This window comes from Struthio camelus, chromosome 2 (assembly GCF_040807025.1).
Source record: "Struthio camelus isolate bStrCam1 chromosome 2, bStrCam1.hap1, whole genome shotgun sequence".
NCBI classification, from domain to species: Eukaryota; Metazoa; Chordata; class Aves; order Struthioniformes; family Struthionidae; genus Struthio; species Struthio camelus.
In genome coordinates, this window is record NC_090943.1 from 146,786,759 (window position 1) to 146,808,032 (window position 21,274).

At 37.2% G+C, this 21,274-nt stretch overlaps 1 protein-coding gene across 4 annotated transcripts in view; it reads right to left on the reverse strand.

Moving 5' to 3' along the window:
• The window catches only part of VPS13B (vacuolar protein sorting 13 homolog B), a 484,859-nt gene that overhangs the window by 167,449 nt on the left and 296,136 nt on the right, over positions 1-21,274 (reverse strand). For all 4 annotated transcript variants that reach the window (XM_068932943.1, XM_068932945.1, XM_068932942.1 and 1 more), the window contains exon 31: positions 552-755. In XM_068932943.1, coding sequence (XP_068789044.1) covers positions 552-755 — 204 coding nt within the window. The remainder of the gene's footprint in view (positions 1-551; positions 756-21,274) is intronic.

Consider the following 21,274-nt stretch of genomic DNA (forward strand, 5'->3'; position numbering starts at 1 on the left):
TTTGGTGTGTGTATCTTATAATATACAAGAAGGAAGACTCATTTGAAATGTATCATTTTTAAAAATTCATCTGTTTTTAGTTACAGAAGCGTAAAAAACAGTTCAGAACCAATCAAAAATGTTCTGCTTTATCCTCCTCTCACTTAGAAATGTCTAAGCTGGTGTTATTCAAACTTCGTAAAAATACAAACAAAGGAAGTTCAAAACAAAACAAAACAAAACAAAACAAAACCAAAACCTCTCATTGCTTGTAGATTGAGAAGCTGAATGCCAAGTCTCAGCCTTAGAGTTATTTTTATGGACACACAGCAAGCCACTCAGAAAAGAGCTTATAATGGCAACAGAGACACACAATAACTACACAGTAACTACAGTGTAACAATAATAGCAATAAGCATTTCAAATGTATGAACCAAAACTCTACTTTCCAGAAATGTGCTCACAATGTAAAAACAATACAGAATTATTTGACTCAGATATACTGCAAATGATACCTGCAGGGTTTGCGGTATGCAATTCTAGAAGAGAACAGGCTGAAAAAAAGTACCTACCTACTGGCCATGTTCCATTCAAGTGCTGGATTTTGAGAATTTCTTTCACTCTCTGTCAACACCCCTCCTTTTCCATTTTCCTTCTCTGGTTTCAACTGATTCCAATGAGCAGTACCGATGTTTATAGATTGAAGGTCTATTTGATATTGCCTGTCTTCAACCTCTGATCCAGGGTCTCGAAGTATTCCTAAATTCAGTGCTCTCCTGTTATGACAAAAAAAAAAAGGGCAATTCAAAACAAACTGTATTTCACAGTGCACTCAGCTATGACATCGCACAGTGCAATCAGCAGTGAAAGTCAAATCTGACAGCCCTTTTGCTTATCAAGCAAATTTTGTTACAGAGAAAATTGAGGTATCAATTTTGCCATTCCTGATCATATGCAAGTACTATTCTAGGTTCCTATGTATTTCAATGAGCTACGAGAATAGATATAGTTCAAAATTTAGCCTGATCCACCCAAGTTGGTACGACATCTATCCATTGACTTCCATGCACATTTGATCAGGTCCATGTGAGCAGCCTGATGGAGGTGGGGGAAGACAAGCAGATCCAACTCATGCATCTACTGAATAGATAAAGGATGCCAGATTCAAGTCCTCAAAAGAACAGCTACATATCAGTATTATGAACAAGCTTAACGTGAGATAGTTTTCAACTGTTCAAATTTAACTGAAATAACTGAAATTAAAAAGAACACTGCAAGATGATGGAAAAAAAGTAAATCTTTTAAACATGGAATTTTAGTACAGTGCTTTCCTATTAAAATTATTTTGACTAGAGACAAAAAAAGCATTTGGAGTGTGTTGCATCACATGTGGATTCTGCCAAATTCTACTGCATTGCATTTTGCAGTATATTTCTATATTCAGCTGTGCTTGGCAAACAGTCACACCCAAGTTCAAAAAAACATTCAAGAGCTGTTGGATGACTGGAGGCTGCTAAGATCATCCAGAATGTGACCAGCATCAGAGGAGTCTTATAATACCATTTGCCTTCTGCTGATGAGTACTAGGAAATCTTCCAAGACATGATCTTGTCCTTTCTACATTGGGAACAACATAGTTTTATGTGTAGTGCTCATCTGAAAATGAAAATGTGCAATGGAACTTATTCCTGTTTTTTAAACAAATCAGAAAAGGAGGCAAGGGTATATTGTCTAAAATTTTCGCTTTGAATCTGTGATCATGCAAAGTGTAGTGTGTTTCTTAGGATTTTATACATCACTGAGTTAAGCTTTAGCTTCTTATTAGGCATCTGCCACACAACCTACTGTTCCATTCGAGGTTAGTGTCTTATATCACAGTCATTATTCGATATGCAAGTGCTGTCTCCACAGAGAACTTAAGAATTGTGTAAAATATTTAATCATTGATGCTAATAACCTAAAAATAAATAGGGATTAAGGCAGCACATCCCGATCTGTGAAGCATGTACTGCTAATGGAATGCAAACTGTTTCCAAGTGCAATCCTAATGCTGCCCCAATTCAAACGCATCACCCCATACACGCCTGAAGCCTGGCTCAGAGATGGAAACCCCTGATGCCATTGCCACTGTCCCTGATGGAGCATGCTAACAATTAAGGCCATTAATTAAACAATTAAACAATCATATCAACCCACCCAGTCATGCGAACAGCAGGAAAGTAAACAGTTTTGACCAAGTTCATTGCTGTTGAGCCAGCGTGATGGCAGTGTTCAGCAGCCCTATAACCTTCTCAAAGGTTTAGCAGAAATGCAGTGAAAATCTGTTATGTTAGTAGCGGTGTTTCAAAATTAAATGCGGTTTCCTAAAACTCAGGATTGTTTGCCAATTATCTCCATAAAGAGGTCTAACCACAGCAACTGTGTCTTTTATTATTCTTTCTAGGCATTATTTCATCAATACATACGCAGTATATTTTTTAACGTAACTTATTACATGACCCAATGTCACTTGGTAATCTGCTTACTTGCTTTGTCTAATGCGAGCAGATAATGGAGTATCTACTTTGCGAAATATTATTCAGACTAACAGACCAAATAACATATTTTATGAAATCTGCTTAAGTATATAAAATATAGAAAATGATAATTATTTCACCTGTCCAATGAAATCTTTTCTATTTCATAAAAAAGAGTATTTTTCATTCACTCTGTCATGAGCAGCTTGAGAACTTGTAGTAAGCTGCTCTTAGCACTACATTCCTTAGGCTTGTTCTGCATAACCATATCCTGATGCACTGATGTGCAGAATATGTCTGTATATGTCATCCTGAAAGTCCTCGTTTTGGCAATGGTTTTCTTCCCCTCACATAATGACTAAATTTACTTAGTTAAATAAAAATGATACCACTCTTTGGCACACACATTTAGGTGCAACAAATACACAGCGGTACTATTTAGACACTAGTAAACTACATTAAGAGAAGAGATAGTAGGTCAGCCAGTGAATTCCACTGCTGATGTAAGATTTGTTCATACCTCTTTTTTTCTATTTGATCCATTTCATTTTGTAAAATCTCAAAGACTGGATAATGCTTGCACTCCTTCGGGATATGACAGCCTAACACTTTCACGCTGATACAAAAATTGCACTTTCATTCTGTTCCTACTATAAATGGTCTCCTGTATATTATGCAAAACTTTTCCTCTGCTCATTTAGATGCAAATCTCTGAAATCTAAGCAAACAAATTATGTTTCTAGAGATTATCATTTTAAAAAATACATATTTTATATATATATTAAAATAGTAGAATTAATTATTAATGTCTGGTGACATTTTGATTAAACTGACTATTGCTTGCAGAAAGCAAATCTCGACAGTTTTATATAAGGATTAAAATATAGCCCTCTTCCAAATAAGTTATATACATACAGGCATTTACATAAGCATTCACTTGTGTTCTTCTGTACCAATCACTTTCATGAGTACTCCCCCGATCTTATTAAGTGTACTTCCTGGAAGGATAAGAATAAATTTCAAAGGCAACAGAACTGGCCTAATCTTAAATATATATGCTATGTATGAATTCTGCAACCTCTTGCATTCTGCAAAGCCAACCCTTCTAGCAAATAAAATCAGGAAAAGAATAAGCCAAGATGCATGACTTTTCTACCCCTAGCATGAAACCTGTTTCACCAGCTGAAGTGTCCTGGAGTGATGAATTTAATTGCTTCGTCCTTCTGAAAACAACTTCACTATCCCATTTGAACCTTTCAGCAGGTGGCGTAGACTGCCACAGTTGGTCAATAATCCAGTAAGATCATAAGCAACCAAAGAAGACCATAAGCATGTAACAGGAAACATAGCTTTAATGTTTTTCTTTTTAAATTGATTTAGTCTGGGTCAGGCTTTTTGTATGTTTACAGAAGAAACAGTTCATGTTGAACCAGTTACTACATGCTGCTGAATAGGCATAGTTCTGTGATTCTGTGATTCTGTGAGTTCTGAGACCCACTGTAAAGACATTAAATCCATTCACTTATAGCTCATCTGACACCTCCAAAAACCTAAACAAGCCAGGAAAATGGCATCTAAAGAAGATATATTATGTAAGGATCAAGAAATACTTACAACCCATACACAGTTAATATTTGTCAGCACTTAGTAGATCTCTCTGTGTGTTGATCCCCCCTTCCAGATATAGAGATTACAAACAAATCTACCTATCCAAATCTCAGTCGTTAAAGGCTTTGTTCTGATGGTTACAGATTCTTCCTATTCTAATCCCACAGGACATAGAGTAAGCTTGGATCAAAATATGCCTTCCACAGAGGTAAAACTAGTGGCACCTTATTGGACCTCGATGCAGATGCTATGCAAAAGGACCACTTAGTTCCTCTTCTGCTTAAGCATATATGGTCCAAGTCCAAATGAAAGCCCTGGACCTATGAATGAGCAGTGGCTGAACTAGTACTGCAACCATAGGAATATTTATCACTGACTCCATGCTCCTTAACCACCTTTTCCCAATTCAATTCCAGACAATTCTCTACCTTATTCTCCCTGACGAGGTGACAACATGTTATACCAGATGGAGAATTAGAAACAGACAGCGAAGCAATAGGACCAGAGCTTCACTTGGAGGGAGATGCTACAGATGTTAAGAAGGGCAGACAGAAAAATGTGGTAAACACAGAGAATCCACAACGACCGTACTGGCCTTCCAGTATGCTGAGCTTCTATTAGGAAAACCTCAGGCAGGAATCCGCCTTCTGAAGAAAGGTAACTTTTCTTTTTTTTTTTTTTTTTTTCCTATAGATAGTAGATGCCCTTGTCACAGGCTAGGAAACTAATAGTTGAGCCCCAAGAGGAGAAACAGAACTTCCCCAACATCTCAACACACACGCTATGTAATAGCATTCATGATTTTAGACCACAAATAAAAGAAACTCTGCAGCACAACAGTTCAGGGTGGAAGACTTTGATATGTTTCAGTCTGGAGACATTAAAACATACTTGTGAGAAAGAGCCAAAGAATGAGAAGTAAAGGAGAAAATAAAGAAGGGCACAGCAGTGAACAGGAGGGAGAAGAGAGACGGGATAAGGGCCCTAAAGCTGGAATTAAACAAAAGCAGCAGATAGGAAAATTCTATGATTGTGAGAAGGGAGGAGAGCCCTTTAAGTGGGAAGATCCTGACAAATTTCAAAGTTTGTATATGACCCCAGGTACACACTCTGCCATACAGCATGGGCTCCATATCTTCTCCAAAGGGCAACCCTAGTTTTGCTTTTCATTCCCACCCTCTGTGTCCATAGGAAGACATATCTGTGGTTTAATATTGCTGGGATGCTGGAAGCAGGTCAGTGTGGTCCATAGGGCAGGATGTTACCTGCTGCCAGGAGCAAACAGCACTTCTCCCCCATTTCTGCCTGTCTCCCAGGAACTTTGCCTCATGGCTTTGCTGGCAGCTGTTCCTCTCCCATCTCCAGCTCAGCCTTGGAAGACCTCACCTATTGCCCCATCCCCATGCTTGCTGGCAGCATACTCTGCACTGGATACCGTCCATTTTTTATCCAGCGCACCTTTTTAGCAAATGACTAGTTAGCTCCTACTAACTCATGTGCAATTCTTATCTGTATAAATCTTATCTGTAATGATTAAATACAAAGATACAGCGTGTGTGGTAAAGCTTCTCTGTTAAATGCTTTACTGATTAGCAAGCAATAATACTTTTTTCACAGGTCTAAACTCACCTCACTTTTCACTTTAACATTTAATTTACATTTAATCTTTACATGAATCTATTTAACAATGAAAACTACAATCTCCCTTATTAGTTCTCAAGTGCTGTGCTATGTACAGCCAGATATATCAGCATCAACTACAGAAGTGGTGGGCGTCCTGTAAGTCAAAACGGTTAAGGCACCTGGGTTCAGCTGTGGTTTTACAGAAAAGAAAACATCAGTGCTAGCTTTGTGACCAAAACAAAAAAGATGATTGACCACTTTTAAACACTTACTTAGTGTACAAATACACCGCATTACTAAAGCTGAGGAAGAAGTTATTAATGGAATTCCAGCTGAATACTTTATGTAGTCATTAGCAGTCATATTTATAACTGCATAATGATTTGCAGCGTTTATATCTTCTCTGAATAGACATAAATTAGCTCAGAGGTAGATTACTTGTGTAATTAGTATGTTGAAAATAAATGACAAGCAGTGACTGAAAAAAACGCCACTGAAACATAAACAGATATTTCATATACAATTGTGCCATACAGTTTCAAACAACTGATAAAGTGAAGCAAAAGTCCAAGTATAACCAAGTAATCTTCCTCTGTTTTAATCTAATGATCCTTAAATACCTGATTTGTACCTCTTGTGCTTTTTGGTTCCTTCCACATTCTTCATACCTACAGATCGATATCATGGCCAAGATACCAACTGGTTTAAGTATAAAACACTAAAGAGGAGGATAAGCCACCAAGTGGTTGTAAATATCTTTAGATAACTCAAGCATAACCATATTGCAGAAATTATGGAGCTTGGTAACTTCAAATCATCAGAAGAACTCATGATTTGATGATGGACTAGAATATACAAAAACATAATTCAAAACATGAATGTCAGAGTGCATGGTAAAAAAGATAAAGCACACTCGGCTCTACCAAACAGATCATCCAGGCTCAAGAGCATCCAGAAGGGATCATCCAATGGGGCAGGATTAAGGTTTAGTTGAGCGTGACTGTGTGTGTTCTAATCTCCGTAGTGTCAGAGCCTGGCGTACATAAGGAGTGGGGAGTGCACATGTTTATAAAATTCAGCTTTGAAAAGAAGTCTGATTTACTGCTATTTCAAGATACTTTGAGCAGACACAAGTACAGTGCAAAGTCTGCTACTAGGAATATATTGTTTCCCTCAAAAGAGTGAACAACATTGTTAGGGAAGGTATTCAACCTCTTCAGCAAAGCTATTACACTAGTCTACCTACAACTGCTTCTCTTAAATATCTCCAAGTGAGGGGTAAAACAGTCACATTTGAAACAAATGTGCATGGGATAGCCTGGGCTCATAGAAGCAAATTCACTTCTCTCTCAGCTGCCAGATTTTCCTAGCTGTGCAGCAACAACTCTGTCTTCTACAGAAAATAATAATAGAAATAATAAAATTATCTAACATTTTCCAAAAATCTTACCAAAATGTGCTATTTTTGGTTACTAATACTTTTCAGCACAGCTTTCTCTCGCCAAGCTGGAGTAGGCAAGTCTTCTCTTATGTTTACTTTGTAAGCTTTTCGTAAACATAGCAAAACACCTAGACAAAATTCTCAGTTACTAAACAAACTGCTCAGAGATAAAAGCTTGTAAAATTCCAGACGATTACTTCTGATTGACTAATTTGTGTCCTTTTCTTCACCAGTTCCATTCAACCACAACTACTGAATCATTATATATACTTATTTTCATTTAATATCATTCTTAAAGGGATTGATTTGCACGGAGGTATCATAATGCAAGAGAAAAAAGGTCCTGTGCTGAATGCATAGAAGAAGAAATCTGAGAAATGAATCCAATGCTTTGTGTCTCTTTCAGTGGCATATATGCCTGATATCCTCCTAAAAGGAGCAGGACATGCTGTTTTGGTTAAAGCAGAGGTGACAAATCTAACTGGATTGATGGACATTTAGAAAAGCGAATTCTGCCAGGTCTCTGGTGCACAAGGAGGCCAGGGACCAGGCAGACTGCCTGGGCAACCTCTTACGGGCCCCCGCAGGGCAGGAGCTTCCCCTCCCTGCAAGGCTAGAATATAGAAATGGAAAATAGGAGAGGAAGATTTCATTCCAGCTCTCTCTGAACTCGATCATGTGACCCTACACAATAAAATTAACCTCTTCATCCTTCAGTGTACTCATAGATATTATGGGCAAAATGCCACAATGATGCTGTGAATATAATTAATTAATTCCATATAAAACACGTTGAGATCTTCTGATATAGAGTGCTATCAGAATGCAAATAAATAAATAATAAAAATATTAATTATTGGCAATTTTTTGTCAAGATACTTACCATTTATGTAACTACTTAATTATTTCTATCTGGGAACCTAATATGGTACATATTCAGAGAAACAAATAGCAACTTCCCTGCTCATTAATTACAGTAGTAGTACCAAGTGGGTGCCACAATAATTCCATTTGTTATCCACTTAGGAAGGTCAGATTTTAGTCAACCGGACCACACCAAGGTCAGAACTGATAGCACTGCAATGATCATATAAAAGCTACTATACACATGAAAAAAATTACAGTAGATTACACATCAAACATTTTGGCCTTGTGCTTCCTTCCTCTAGTCCTACGGACAGGAAACGCTGTACGTATCCTGTGAGGTGACCAGACATTTAAAAGTAGCCCCTTGTTCCAAAGGATGAGGTACAATAATTTCCTGCAAATAAGCTGAAGAACTTTTGCACGGCAGTTTGTCTTCTAGAGTTGTATCTGGGACACAGAATGAACGATCCAGTGATGATAAGGTACAGCATGGTAAACTAGAAAGTAATTTCAGCTTGTCAAAAAAAGCGTAAAATGAAACAAGCCTGAACTTTGCAGCTGTGCATTTAGATGTCATCTGTTTTAATGACTTTTGTAACTTTCTTGTTTAAATTCCTCAGCAAAAATAACAGCCTAAGCAAGTCTGAACTTTTAAAGATCAGTTTTTCATTTTTATACTGTTTAAAGTTTAGACAGTTTGAGGAATCTCGTCATATTTTTGAAGCATTCACCAAAATTCAGGGAGCATAGTATAAATATACATTTGACAGATTGTATAAATGATAAGTATGCACAATTCCAAAGGAAGGTCTGTATGATATTTTTGGATGCCAAATGTTTCTAGAAAAAACAACTGGAATAGAGTTTCTCTAAATAGAGTCAGTGAGGACAGAGCTTGAGTTTAAGTAGGTGGAGTGGAAGTTGGGGGGAGGGAATTTTAGTAAAAAAGCCAAATTACAATGTAACCCAAACACTTTTATTCTTTTGTTTCATGGCAGAACTGGTTTTATTTCTCAAAACTTAATGCTGTTTGGCAGCAAGAGGATCTCTGATTTTAATTTTCTCAAATATTTCATGTGCACTTACCACAAAGATAAGATAAACAATCCTGTGATTTTGCCAGCGCTTTCATCCTGTATTTTACTCTGTATTAGTTGGTTGTTTCACTAGTTCAGTGGTACAATACCTCGGTCTTTTCAGGTGCTCTATAAATTCACCTGGAATCACCGAGGTTAAGTTTCACTGAACACAATCTTCACATTTTATGCACGGAGTTTCTTTAAAAGGTATAGTACAATCTGATATAATGGTACAATGTAAAAGATACACTGTCCACAGTGTGTTTGATAAGCTGACATGGGAAATAATTTCTTTTCACTGTTGTGTCAGTGTATTGAACCCATACTTGGACATCAGTTAATTCTATAAAAAGTATTATAGAATGTTGGAGGAAAAAAAAGCAAACATTGATTTTTTTTATATTAAACAATATATATCTATACATATTTTCAGCATGTGCATATTGTAATAGATGATGTTTAAAGCACTGTACAATAAGAAACCAGTTTAAAGCACCAATATACAACTGCCTAGCTTTCCAAGTCATAACTCACATTTATCTTTGGCACTGATTAAATTAAACTCTAAGGATGCCATTTATAGTTTGGTATTCTTTTTACTTTTGTACTCATAATGGGAAGCTGGAACAATTTTAAAAATATTGAATATGACGTTGTGAAATACATCATTAACAAAGTCTGAAATCAGGAATAGCCCAACCTAATGTTTGAAAGCTATTCTACGCTGAGAGAGAAAATATTTTTGTCTTTCTTAACACTTATCTCCTTTAATAATTCTTTCCTACAGTCCTTGCAGTCCTTTTTCCATTCAACTATCACTAGGAAACTGTCCTGGTAGAACACCAATGATAATAAATATGAAATACATTCTCTTTCATGTTAAAACCAGTATTTTGTCTCCCTGAAAAACTGATTAAATTGTTGTTAAGAGCAGTTCCAAATTCAATATGAATCTATGCCTAAGAAGATATATCGAAGGAAGTTTACTTTTAAATGTGTACTAGGAAGGGGGGAAAACAGGAAAGAAAAACATACGAAAAATTTTCTCAACACATTCTCAGGGATTCTTAGTCTGTAAGAGGCAGAAATTATTCACAATCGTATGGAAATAAGAGATATATTGAATAATGTACATTTTTTTATTTCCCTAGAGAAATAAAGATTTATCTTATGCCTATAGAAATAAATTAAAAGATTATGATCTGACTAGAGAGGCAGTATAGTTCCTGGCTTCTGCTAAATAGTTAGGCTGAAGAAGAAACTCTTAGAATCATCTATACAAATCTGATCATTCCACATGAAACATTCCCTGCAAAAACAAAGAATGGCACTTTTCATATTCATTACAAGTTCTACGACAGTAGTTGAACATTTACTTACTTGTTTTAAGGCTATAACAGCATGACTGAAGCATGCTACTTTTTTATTGAATATTCTCTTAAATCTCTTGAATTTACCCACAGTATACCTTTGGATCTCATTAGGGATTTTGGAGTTTAGCAGAAATGTAGGAATCCACTTTATTTAAAATAATCTGGGACACAAGAGCTATTTGAAGACAGTAATATTCAGGTTCAACCAGACCCAACCCAACACACAGGTTAAGACTCTGCAGCCAATTAGTCATTGGCTATTGAAACTGGCTGCTCATGTGGTTCTGAATCGTTCTTAGTTTTGCGTTTTGAAATGTAGCAAGTTTTCATTAGACGAGCCTATTATTTAGATTTAGTATCGTAAGTATTATTTGAGCTGCCTCAGGAAGGTACAGGGCTACATAAAAAGATAGCCCATTTAGTCATGAACGTGTTCAGATCAGTGTTTCTCCTCTCTTCTTTTCATAGAATATTAGAACTTGAACAATCAAGATGGTGTTAGCAAAACACAGGCCAAGAAACAATTTACTTCATAAGTTTTCTCCTTTCTTTGTTTAGAAAAACTGAATGCCCTCCAACTCCCTTCTCCTGCATTATTCCTTATCGGATTTTTATTGTTTTCTTGTTAACTGTTTCAGAACCAGAGAAAATATACTTCCAAAAACTTCCACTCGTCCTAAGATTTTTTTTTCTTCTCTTGATCATTCTAATCAATCCTCTCTTGATCAAACCTCCTCCCCAGCCTCCATTTTCCAGTGTGTTGTGGCTTTGAGGGAGGACTGAAGCAGAGAAAAGAAGTGCTCCATTATGGCATATTTTGGAGATTATGATGTACCTTTTGAAAGTACATCAGTGACTGGTTCTTTAGTAACTTAAGTTAAACCTTTCAGGTACGGCACTACTAGTGACCATCTCCTCTTTACAAGGTTGTTTCTGCTCTTTCTTATAGCATGACTAACTGAATCATATCTAAAAGTCCAGCATATTCTCCTCTGACTTACCACCACTAGACAATCTTTTCAGGAGTTAACAGCTTTTGGCAAGGGGTGAAAACTTCCATACAGAAATCCAGCAAGGTTTTCTGCAAGGAACAAGAGACTAAAGCTGTTGAGACAACTGAAGAGGACTCATTTTTTAAAGACTCTTTGATTCACTGAAACATTAAGAAGATGTGGAAGGATGCAGCAGTACTTCAAGAGAGATGTACTTCAAAGCTCTGTTTAAAAATGAAATTCTGATATACAGATTCTTGCTTTAAAATCTGTAACAAAGCTGTGAATATAAACCACATATTTTGAGTCCCATTCTTAGTGTCAACCGTAAAACCACTAATTCCTCCATGTTCTTACATATACTTACTACTGCAACTTAAATTTAGAAAGTTATTTGAGATTAAAGTTACTGTAATTTTTGTTGCTTCTGTGATGAAAAGCAAAGTCATAGCTTTTGTTTTAAAAGCATACTAGTGCTAAATCTTAATCCATAATAACACTATGTTGAAGTTCTTGAAAATAAGCTTTTACGTGAACACAGAAACGCTACCTTAAAAGGAGTAGTTACATGGGGTCTTTTTAACACACGTAGAGCACGATTCAAAAGATGAAAAACAGAACAAATGAAATCTATCAGGAAACTAACCTGAAAACTCATTTTTAGCATGAAAGTACAAAATATATTAAAATTCAAAAGATCCCTAGACAAAAGGCTAAAGGCATGACAAAAGCAAGCAGAACCCGAATTCAGTAGGATTCTCATTCATTATAAACTGGGGTTGAGGTAGCTTTTGGCAGCAGAAGACAACACATTCTTAGAAACCTACATCCTGCCATAGGAAGCCACAGAATAAGCCACTGCTTTTGTAAATGTTAACATTAAATATAAAGCCTTCACACTAAATCAGTTGTTTTTGAACAGAGGTTTTACGTAAGCCCCACTTACGGTGCAGAGCCAGGCAAGAGTAATCCTCATCTACTACAATTATACATCTGTTTTCATGACATTGACCATGAAGACTACAGATACCATTGTCAGGCTGTCCAATAGACTCAGTGAGGCACCCAAAACATAAACGGAGGTGGTTATGAAGAAAATTCAGTGTTTTACTTTCTGTCTGGAGCTAAAACAATGCAAGGAGCAAAAAATACATACAAACAGTGACACACACATAGGTCCAAATTGATACACGGCTCACTAACCTGTCCGTTCGGGAAAAAGCAAATTCCATCATCTATATTTATTTTGAGTCCAGTTTAGTAAATATATTTGATTAAATTGTTAATGAGCTGCAATGCACACACAGTGTAACATGTAGCTTTTAAAAATTATTTTTAGAAATCAACTTCTACAACATTTGCAGTTACATAATACATCAGACATTTTTTTATTATGCCAAGAACATGAAACATTAATTACTGCATATTGTCTGAAGAATAAAGTGTATAGAAAGAGAGAGTGAACACAGCAGAGGACTGTGGCCCTTTGAATTTTTGTTGAATATATTTATACATACACACACACTGCCTTAAATTAGGAGACAGAAAAGCTTCAAATTTTCTTTACAACTGGATTTCCTAATCTGCAGTTTTTGCCTGTTCCCTGAAAAATTATCACGTACAAAAATCAAACAACTATTCAATAGTTAAACTTCTTTTTTTCATCAGGAGGAGTTAAAATCTGTTCTGTTCCTACGCTGCAAGGACAGGATTCTTCCATTCTAGCCATACCACCTCCACACCGGTTTACTTTCTGTTGCCAGAGAATCCAGACTATCATGCCCAAAGAATGGAATATCTGTGAATTACCATCGTTACCACCGAAGTTAATGCGGGCGCCTGACACCATCTCTGTTCTATCAGTCTGAACCTGTACTTGCGCTAGCCTTTAACATACCAGTGTTAGCCACTGCTCACAGAAAGAATCAACCACAAAACTGCACGAAAAAGGCTTTTGAAAGTCTGAAGAATGCTACATTTATCTTTGTATGCTACAAGTACTAAATCCCATACAATTGTGAACCAGTCTTCAACAAAAAGGAGGTGAATTTATAATTTAGATTAAAAAAATGAATAGCCTTTGAAATGCAACAAAACTACTGCATATTACTTTTTTATCTATATTCATCTGCAGCATAATCAGGTTAAATAGCAATACAAAGAGATCAAGTAGTGCACAGAGTAAGAGCTTAAATATTAGAAGAAATATTAAGAGCAGGACTTCTTTCTTAAGGTGGCTGAGCACTCAGCTATCTAGGAAAATCAGTAAGAGCCAGGAATCTCACTCACTCTGATACACTTTGAGTTGTTCAGCTTAAATGTAACAAGGATTTAATTTTGCTATGACAGCTTGGAATAACATCTCATAGAGTAATATGTTCAAGTATCTTCCCTGAAATAAAATAATATGCAATTACTCTATATATTTCTGATCATCTTTTTTCTTAAATAGCCAAAAACTGAAGTAGGAATGCTTAAACATTTAAATAGGAAAGGAGGACTCTGGCAAACGGTCTTGGAAAAGAAAAAAATCCATCCAAAAAAGCAGTTTAAGAACTGTGGTATGAATTTGTCATAGATAAAGCCCTGTGAGGGACATCAGAGAACCCACAAATATTTACGGAATGAACCACAATCCGTATACAGAAGTTAACAAATGTCTCATTACAAATGGGATATGGTTTTCCCAGTAACAGAAGCACAGAACTCACAGTATACTTAACTTGAGATCCTGTTATAATTAAAAATACTACCAAAAAAATCTGCTTTATATATTACTGGAAAATACTCTTCAACAAACAAAACATTTGTTGAAACCAAATCTGATGGAAATCATATTTACTCACAAACAGCTAAGACGAAAATTGTAACAGTAACCTTTTCAAAACTTTCCTGAATTATTTTAGAGTAAATTATTTACCACAGCCAAGACCTCTAGAGGTTTGTTTTCACTATACGAGACAGAAAAGTAGCCTCGAAATGGGCATTCAATCACATATTTTAAGAATCAGCAATGGAAACAGAGGGAGAAACAGTAAAGAGTTTGTGAAGAGTAACTGAATTTTACTAAAATTACGTAACTGGTATAGGTGGACCACTCAGACCCTTAAAACTCATTAATTCCTAAGGGTCAATGAGTTATTTTCTCCCACATTAAAAAATAAACAAAAAATACATAAAACAAAAAACGCTTCACAGTATTTTACAGTAACAGACGAATTACTAAAGTTAGTTCTTTAGAAAAGAAGAAAGATCAAAGGAGGTAACTTGAAAGAAGAAGAAAAATGTAAAAACTTCAATAATGTTGCTTTATTACACAAAACATGCAACACAACTCACATTAAAATAAACTCTAGTTTTCAAATTTCCTTTTATTTTCCAGTTTTACAGCTTATCTGCAAAATTTTTCATTGCATTCAAGTGGCTGAGCATCTAAACTGTGAAAGGCACCCTGGGATTTTTAAATGGTATTTAAGGACCTTTCTCTTTGTCTCTCTGCCTTTCTTGTTTGCCTTTTTAAACTTCCAGTAGGTTACCGGATGTTTAATAATGTTAATGTCGGATCTGAGAATTTTATGAGAATTCGAAGATTGCAGCGACCGAGTCTGCCGCTGTGCTTCGAAAAAGCTGCTCCGAGGCCAGGCTGCTGCAATCCCACCCTTTCGCCAGGGCTAATGCTTGTGGGACTGAGCAATAAACGGGTTCGGGCGAACGTGACCCGGCTGGCAAACAACTGCCCCGTGCCCCCGGAAAGGTTTGAGCTGCCTTCGCTCCCCCAGCCAGCTCGCCGCGCACGCCCAACCACCAGGATCAGGAGCTGCCAGGAGCACGCAGGCTTAAAACACGCCACCCCAAGACAACCGTGGCTAAAGTAATTTTAAATATGACATCCTGCTCCAAGGCAAATCAGAGCGGCGAGGGCCCGGGGCAGTGCTGCGTGCCGCCTCGCGCCCTCGCCTCTGCCCGGCCGGGCAGCGAGGCTGCCGCCGCCCCCCGAGGGGCCCAAGTCCACGTGGCAACGGCAGCGCGACGGCCCTCTTTACCCCTCGACTTTCCTCCCCCCGCCTTCTCGCGAGGCCCCCACGCGTGGTTTGGTGGCAAAAGGAGGGCAGGGCGTCGCACGGGACCGCGAGGTCGGGTGCGAGGCGTAGCGAGGCCGCCCCGGCCAAGGGCCCGTCGCCTGGCGCTCGCCTCGCGGTGCAGCGCGGCGCGGCCGGAGGCTTCCCTGCTCGCCGAGCTCTGCACGCACTCGCCGGCGTTTCCCCCCGCCGCTGCGCTGAATCCAGAGTTAAGACGGGGAAGAGCTAGCAGCCTGAAGGGTATTTTCAAACAGGAGGAGGGCCGTTGGCAGAGCCAAGGGAGGCAGGCAGCTTCACAGCCGGATTTCAGAGAAGGAGGGGTGCTAGCTACGGGGAAACAGGGAAACAAGACACCCGGGGGCCAGGCGGCGGGGGGGGGGTCACCTAACACATCAAAAAGGTTGTGAAACGAAGAGAAGGAGAAGAAACGACTCTTGCTAGGGGGAGGAAGACAGGAACTGGAATGAATCTAAAGGTCTCACTAAAAAATCCTGCACGCGTATTTATCATTTAAAGACCAGGAAATATCAAGGAAGCAGTTGAAAATACTGGGCGTTTTAGTATGCAAAGTGATAATTTAGTATAATGAAAAGTTTAAACAGATTAAAGCCAACCATAATTCAAATAACTGTTTAATTTTATTTTGATTGGCTTCACTGTAGTTGGCTTCATCATAGCAGAACCACAGTTTTTTGGTCAAGATACGGAAAAAAAACTATGTTAAAAGGGTATCAATCCAGTATATACAAAGCAAATCATAATCTTTCCCCCACTCAACTGCCATAAAAAATTACAGATTTCAAAACTGAAATTATATGAATTTTTTGTGTCAAGCTCCATATATACTACACAGCAAACAGTAAATAACTGTGTCAAAAATAGTATTTGAGATAGAAATAAAAATCATTGGACTAAGGAAACTGTGTTCAGGCTCTGATAATATCTTTAATTAGCCAGGGCTGTGCACAACATACCGTAGGTAAGATCACCCACAGCTGAGAAACCTTTTTATAGGACAAAGCGTCGTGCACTGGCACAATACAGAAAGCAACACTCTTGTGGAAGTTTTACTTTACAACCGCTATTTAAATCAACCGTCAAATGAATGGTGGCACCTTGATTCAACAACCACAGAAATGGAGTCAACGCTGCAACACATCACGCAAAGTCTGATACCAGCGATTTCGTAGAAGTCCTCCTCCAAAGAGCAGCTTCTCTAATGCCTGTCTCCCAAGGTTACAGCTACGCTGGGTGACCTAAGACTATCATGACCTGAACGGATAGGTTAATTTTAAGGCAGCCTGAAATTCTATTCCCAGTTCAGCTCTAAGTTATGCCCAGGTTGTGCCAGGGGGAATGAGCTATACCTGAATGCGCAAATAATCATAGCCACAGCACAAGTTCAGAAGGTTTACAGGAAAGACTAAACGTGGTTGCACTGAACATTTAGGCTGAGATCTTCCCTCTACTGCAGCTCTGTCATCACTTAGCAAACAGGCTGGAGTGAGGCAAACAGGTGAACATGGCTTTGTATGTGGAGCGTGAGGTTTTTAGCATCACATTTGCCAGAGGAAGTGCCTGTAAAGCAGGCCACATCTGGCTAGTCCTGTCCATGCCTGGCACAGGAGGTTCCTGGAGCACGTGGCAGCATGCTGCACTACCAGGGAGCAGGCACCTCCGCATGGTGGCCTAGTCAGGAGCGCTGCCCTTACCGTGCCTCGTCCCCAGAGCACCCCGGACATGTGAGCAAGTGCATGCCATCCTCCCGACCAGACCTGAAGCAACCTGAGCCATCCATGGGCAGGGTCTTTGAAATCTCTGCCCGCCACTGGAGCTGGACTTGCTGGCACAGATGAATGGTTCTCTGAGAACCTCTAGAAATTCGTTTCCTCCCTCCTCTCCTCCCCAGTGCCTCCTCATGAAGGGCTGGGATGCTGCTAGGGTGAAGGACACGTTTATGCAACTATTTCAGCCAAATTAGAAGCAGCCTACCCAGCTGAAAGCAAGAGAAAACTTTCCAGATAAAAGATAAAACTAATATCAAGTTATTAAAACAATTTAATAAAATAAAATAATTAAAAGTCATTGAAGGGTTTTTTTTGAGGGAGGGACGTTACTTAACTTTTTTTCTTTAAATATAAGCATTGTTTGACAGCTCTTAGAAGACACAAAAAAAATGTTTTTAAACAAATTTCCAGGTTTCACCTTTGCTCTGTTTGGATGAATGGGTTATTTCTGTGAAATCATTCTTTACTGACAATCACTTGACAGTTTTTTCCTAGTGTATTTAATAAGGTATGCAAAAGAGCTGCCCTGATTAACAATGGCTGCTTAAATGACATAGTAATGCCAGTGCTCTTAGAAAGCAACATTTCTGTAAAGACTATTTCAATTTTTTTTCCATGAGGAATTGCACAAAGAAATTCAAAAGTACCATAAAAGTCAGAGAAAAAATCTCAACACTACTAAGAGAAAGAGCAAATATGAAGTGGATATGTGTACTGAACACATAGTGATTAACCTGAAAAAAATAAAGTTGTAGAAATGCTTTTCTTCTTCTGAAATTTATTTTATTATGGCCAACCACAGTATAAGGAAAATAAATGTATTTAAAAATATATTTAGGCAAATTAGTCATATATTATTTCACATTCCCAGTATAACTCTCAATTAAAAGATTTCAAGTGAAAATAAGATTGATAGTTAAAGCTGAACGTTTTTAAAGTTCAATTCCAAATATAAGTGTAGCTTTGAAGAGCTTTCGGTATTATATAACTAACAAGCTACATTTCAGAAATTAAATGGGCTGTTCCAGCTGTTATTTTACAATTAGTTTCCACTGAGGATTTTAAATTAATAACTGCTGCAATAGCCTCAAACGTACCAATGTTAATTAGGAGTAGTGTTTCCATGTAATGCTATATATATATATGGATATTTTACTGGGGGAAAAGTCTAGATAGATTTTTTTGCCTCTCTGCTGGAGATAGAAGAAGAGACAAATGTTAGGCAGGACAGTTCTTAACTTCCAAAAATTAATAAAGCTAAGGATTATTAAATGCAAAAAATGCAAAACTCTATATCCGAATTAATTAGAGAGAAGCCTCATAAAAAGAAATATTTTGAGAAATAAAACCATCCTGAACTGAAATTCAACTATGAATTAGGAAATAAATTACAGGAACAAGTTGAAAACATTTAATTTTACCTTTTTTTCCTCCCCCTTAGCATGAGAAGAAAAGAGCCAGCAATGATGTTAGCGCACCCCACTTAATAGCTTCTGTACTATAAATGAAATACTTCTTGAAATATGGAGAATTTTTTTTCTAAAAGTTATTTTTCTACAGAATGTTACCTTTGCAGTTTTAAACATTTTGAAATTAAGAAAGCTGCAGTGTAACCTTTACTTTTTAAAATTCCCTGTGGTATATATGCACATTTTATCAAGCTGTTCATATTCCCATCAAAAAATGATGCATGCATACATTTTTACTGATCTTTTTCCTTTATTTAAAGAAAAACAAAAAAACTCAAGTCAGCTAACTATATGTTTGCCCACCAAATAAGCGTCAATTTTGTGTTCCAAAAAATAAAATAAAAGGGAAAATAAGCTAGGTGTTTTATTAGAACCTTTATAAAATAATCAACCCTTAAAAAGAAAATTGTTTGTAACAGGTGTGTAATTCTCAGTAACATTTAGTAATCTGAATACTAAGCTTCTACCCAAAAGCAGAAGAATTAAGACTCTTAATTGGTTTGAAAAAGAAAACATAAAAGATTAACATTAACATTATTGCTCAAGCTATAGTTATAGAAAAACTATGCTTCTCATAGTAATAATGAAAAGATATGGTTCTATGACATAAAGTATGGCCCACAGCAAAATAAAAGTGAACAAAAAATATTTTTGAAGAGAAGACGTGGGTGCTGTTGAAAAGTTTTGAAAAGTATTTGATTTTTCGAACCACATCTGAAAGAAGAAACAGATTCCCACCCAGATTTCTGGCTGTTCACAGTTTTTGCATAAAACCATTCTTTTCTTCCTTTCACTCCAGCACTATCAAGCGCAGACCCACAAAAATTGCTTTTTTTTTTTTTCACTGAAAGACTTTTGTTAAACAATTATGAGCATAACACGATTGTTACAGGTATGCTTTAGATAAAACTCCTTGAAATAAAGATGTATAACAGATATTTTATATGAGATAAAAGCAATATTTTTTGTTATTTGTAAAAGTTTGAGCATTAAAAAGAGTAGAAAATAGGAAAGTGCAAAAATGAAAAACAAAGTAGATGGGACACGTTTACAATGAAAAAAGAACTGAATTGATGACAGATTTTAAGAAAAATACTAAATAATTTACAGCTACCTTTTGATGGCTAAACTCTTTACATGTAATCTTTTTTGTTTTAAAGTATTTCAATTATACTCACAAATTGAAAACAGTCTAAGGACAGCAGTTTACTTTGATCTGTGAAAGATCTACACATGAAAATGACCATGGGACATACAGACCTGGACTATTAAGCTTTGATGTATGGCATGAATGAAATCCTTGGATCTCAAAAATGATGAATACAGAGAATGGACAACAATTAGATTCTTTAATGGCCAGGCTGAGGAAAGCTTATGGCTTTGTCCACCTAAAGTTCCAGAACTTTATAGCTTAGTAATACTTATTCAGCACTTAATTATTTTAGTCTCTGTTCACAGATATTCCCTAAAATGCTAGCAATTAATGTTTCATGTCAGAATTTGCTAAAAACAACAGTATTGGGGTTGATTCCATCTCTACTGCAGAAAAATATAGATCGTCCACAGAAAAAAAATGTAGATCTACTTGGCAATTATCTATAATAAATGATTTGGTGTAACTGGGCCCTCATCCTGACACAGAACTAGAACTAAACGTCATCTCAACTTCATCTCTATGTGTTTCATACTTAAGCAGAGCCATGGGTCTACTCCTGTTATTTTTCAGTCAGGGAAACAGAATTGCTGGATCTTGTGACAGAGTTTTCTTAGCCATTTTCCTTTTAACATTGTCCAGTTTTTCTGGTTGCTTAGCATAACTAATGTTATTAGCTATTATAAAAACCCAACGTGCATAGATTTTTAATATAGTCCTTTTCATGCCAGCTTTCAGCAGATTAAATATGTTCAAGGATTCAAATTAGTCTCAGCTTAACTGCACTAAGCACTGTTCACATATACAGAAAAATACTAATTCCAACCCCAAATAGGTTGAAATCTGAAAAGGTGACAAAAAGACAGAATGTGGGATAACTGGGCAGAAAACCAGCTAAGATGGCTACAGACACATTGGATTAGTTTCACCTCTTTAAAGCATTATAATTTATTCATGCATTTATTCTACCTGAGGCATTTTTATTAAAGGAGAAAGAACTGAGGAAACGAAGGAGAATACGTGAAGAAGTGCAAAGAAGGACCTGTGTCTTTGCAGAGGTGGGCCACCTTCAGGAAACGCTGCTCTGCTTGCTGTAGCCATCTCCATAAATGGAAAAGGATCTTTGGCCCTAGTGCCCTCAGAATTGCTTTATATCCATCAAAAGCTGTTCTTTTGGCAAGTGATTATCAAGCACATCTAAATGATCTTCCAGGCTCCTTGCCTGGACAAACCCTTGAGTAATTTGATCTAAGTTACTCTGAATGAGAGGCACGACTAGATGAGTAGAGAAGTCCCTTCTAACCTAAA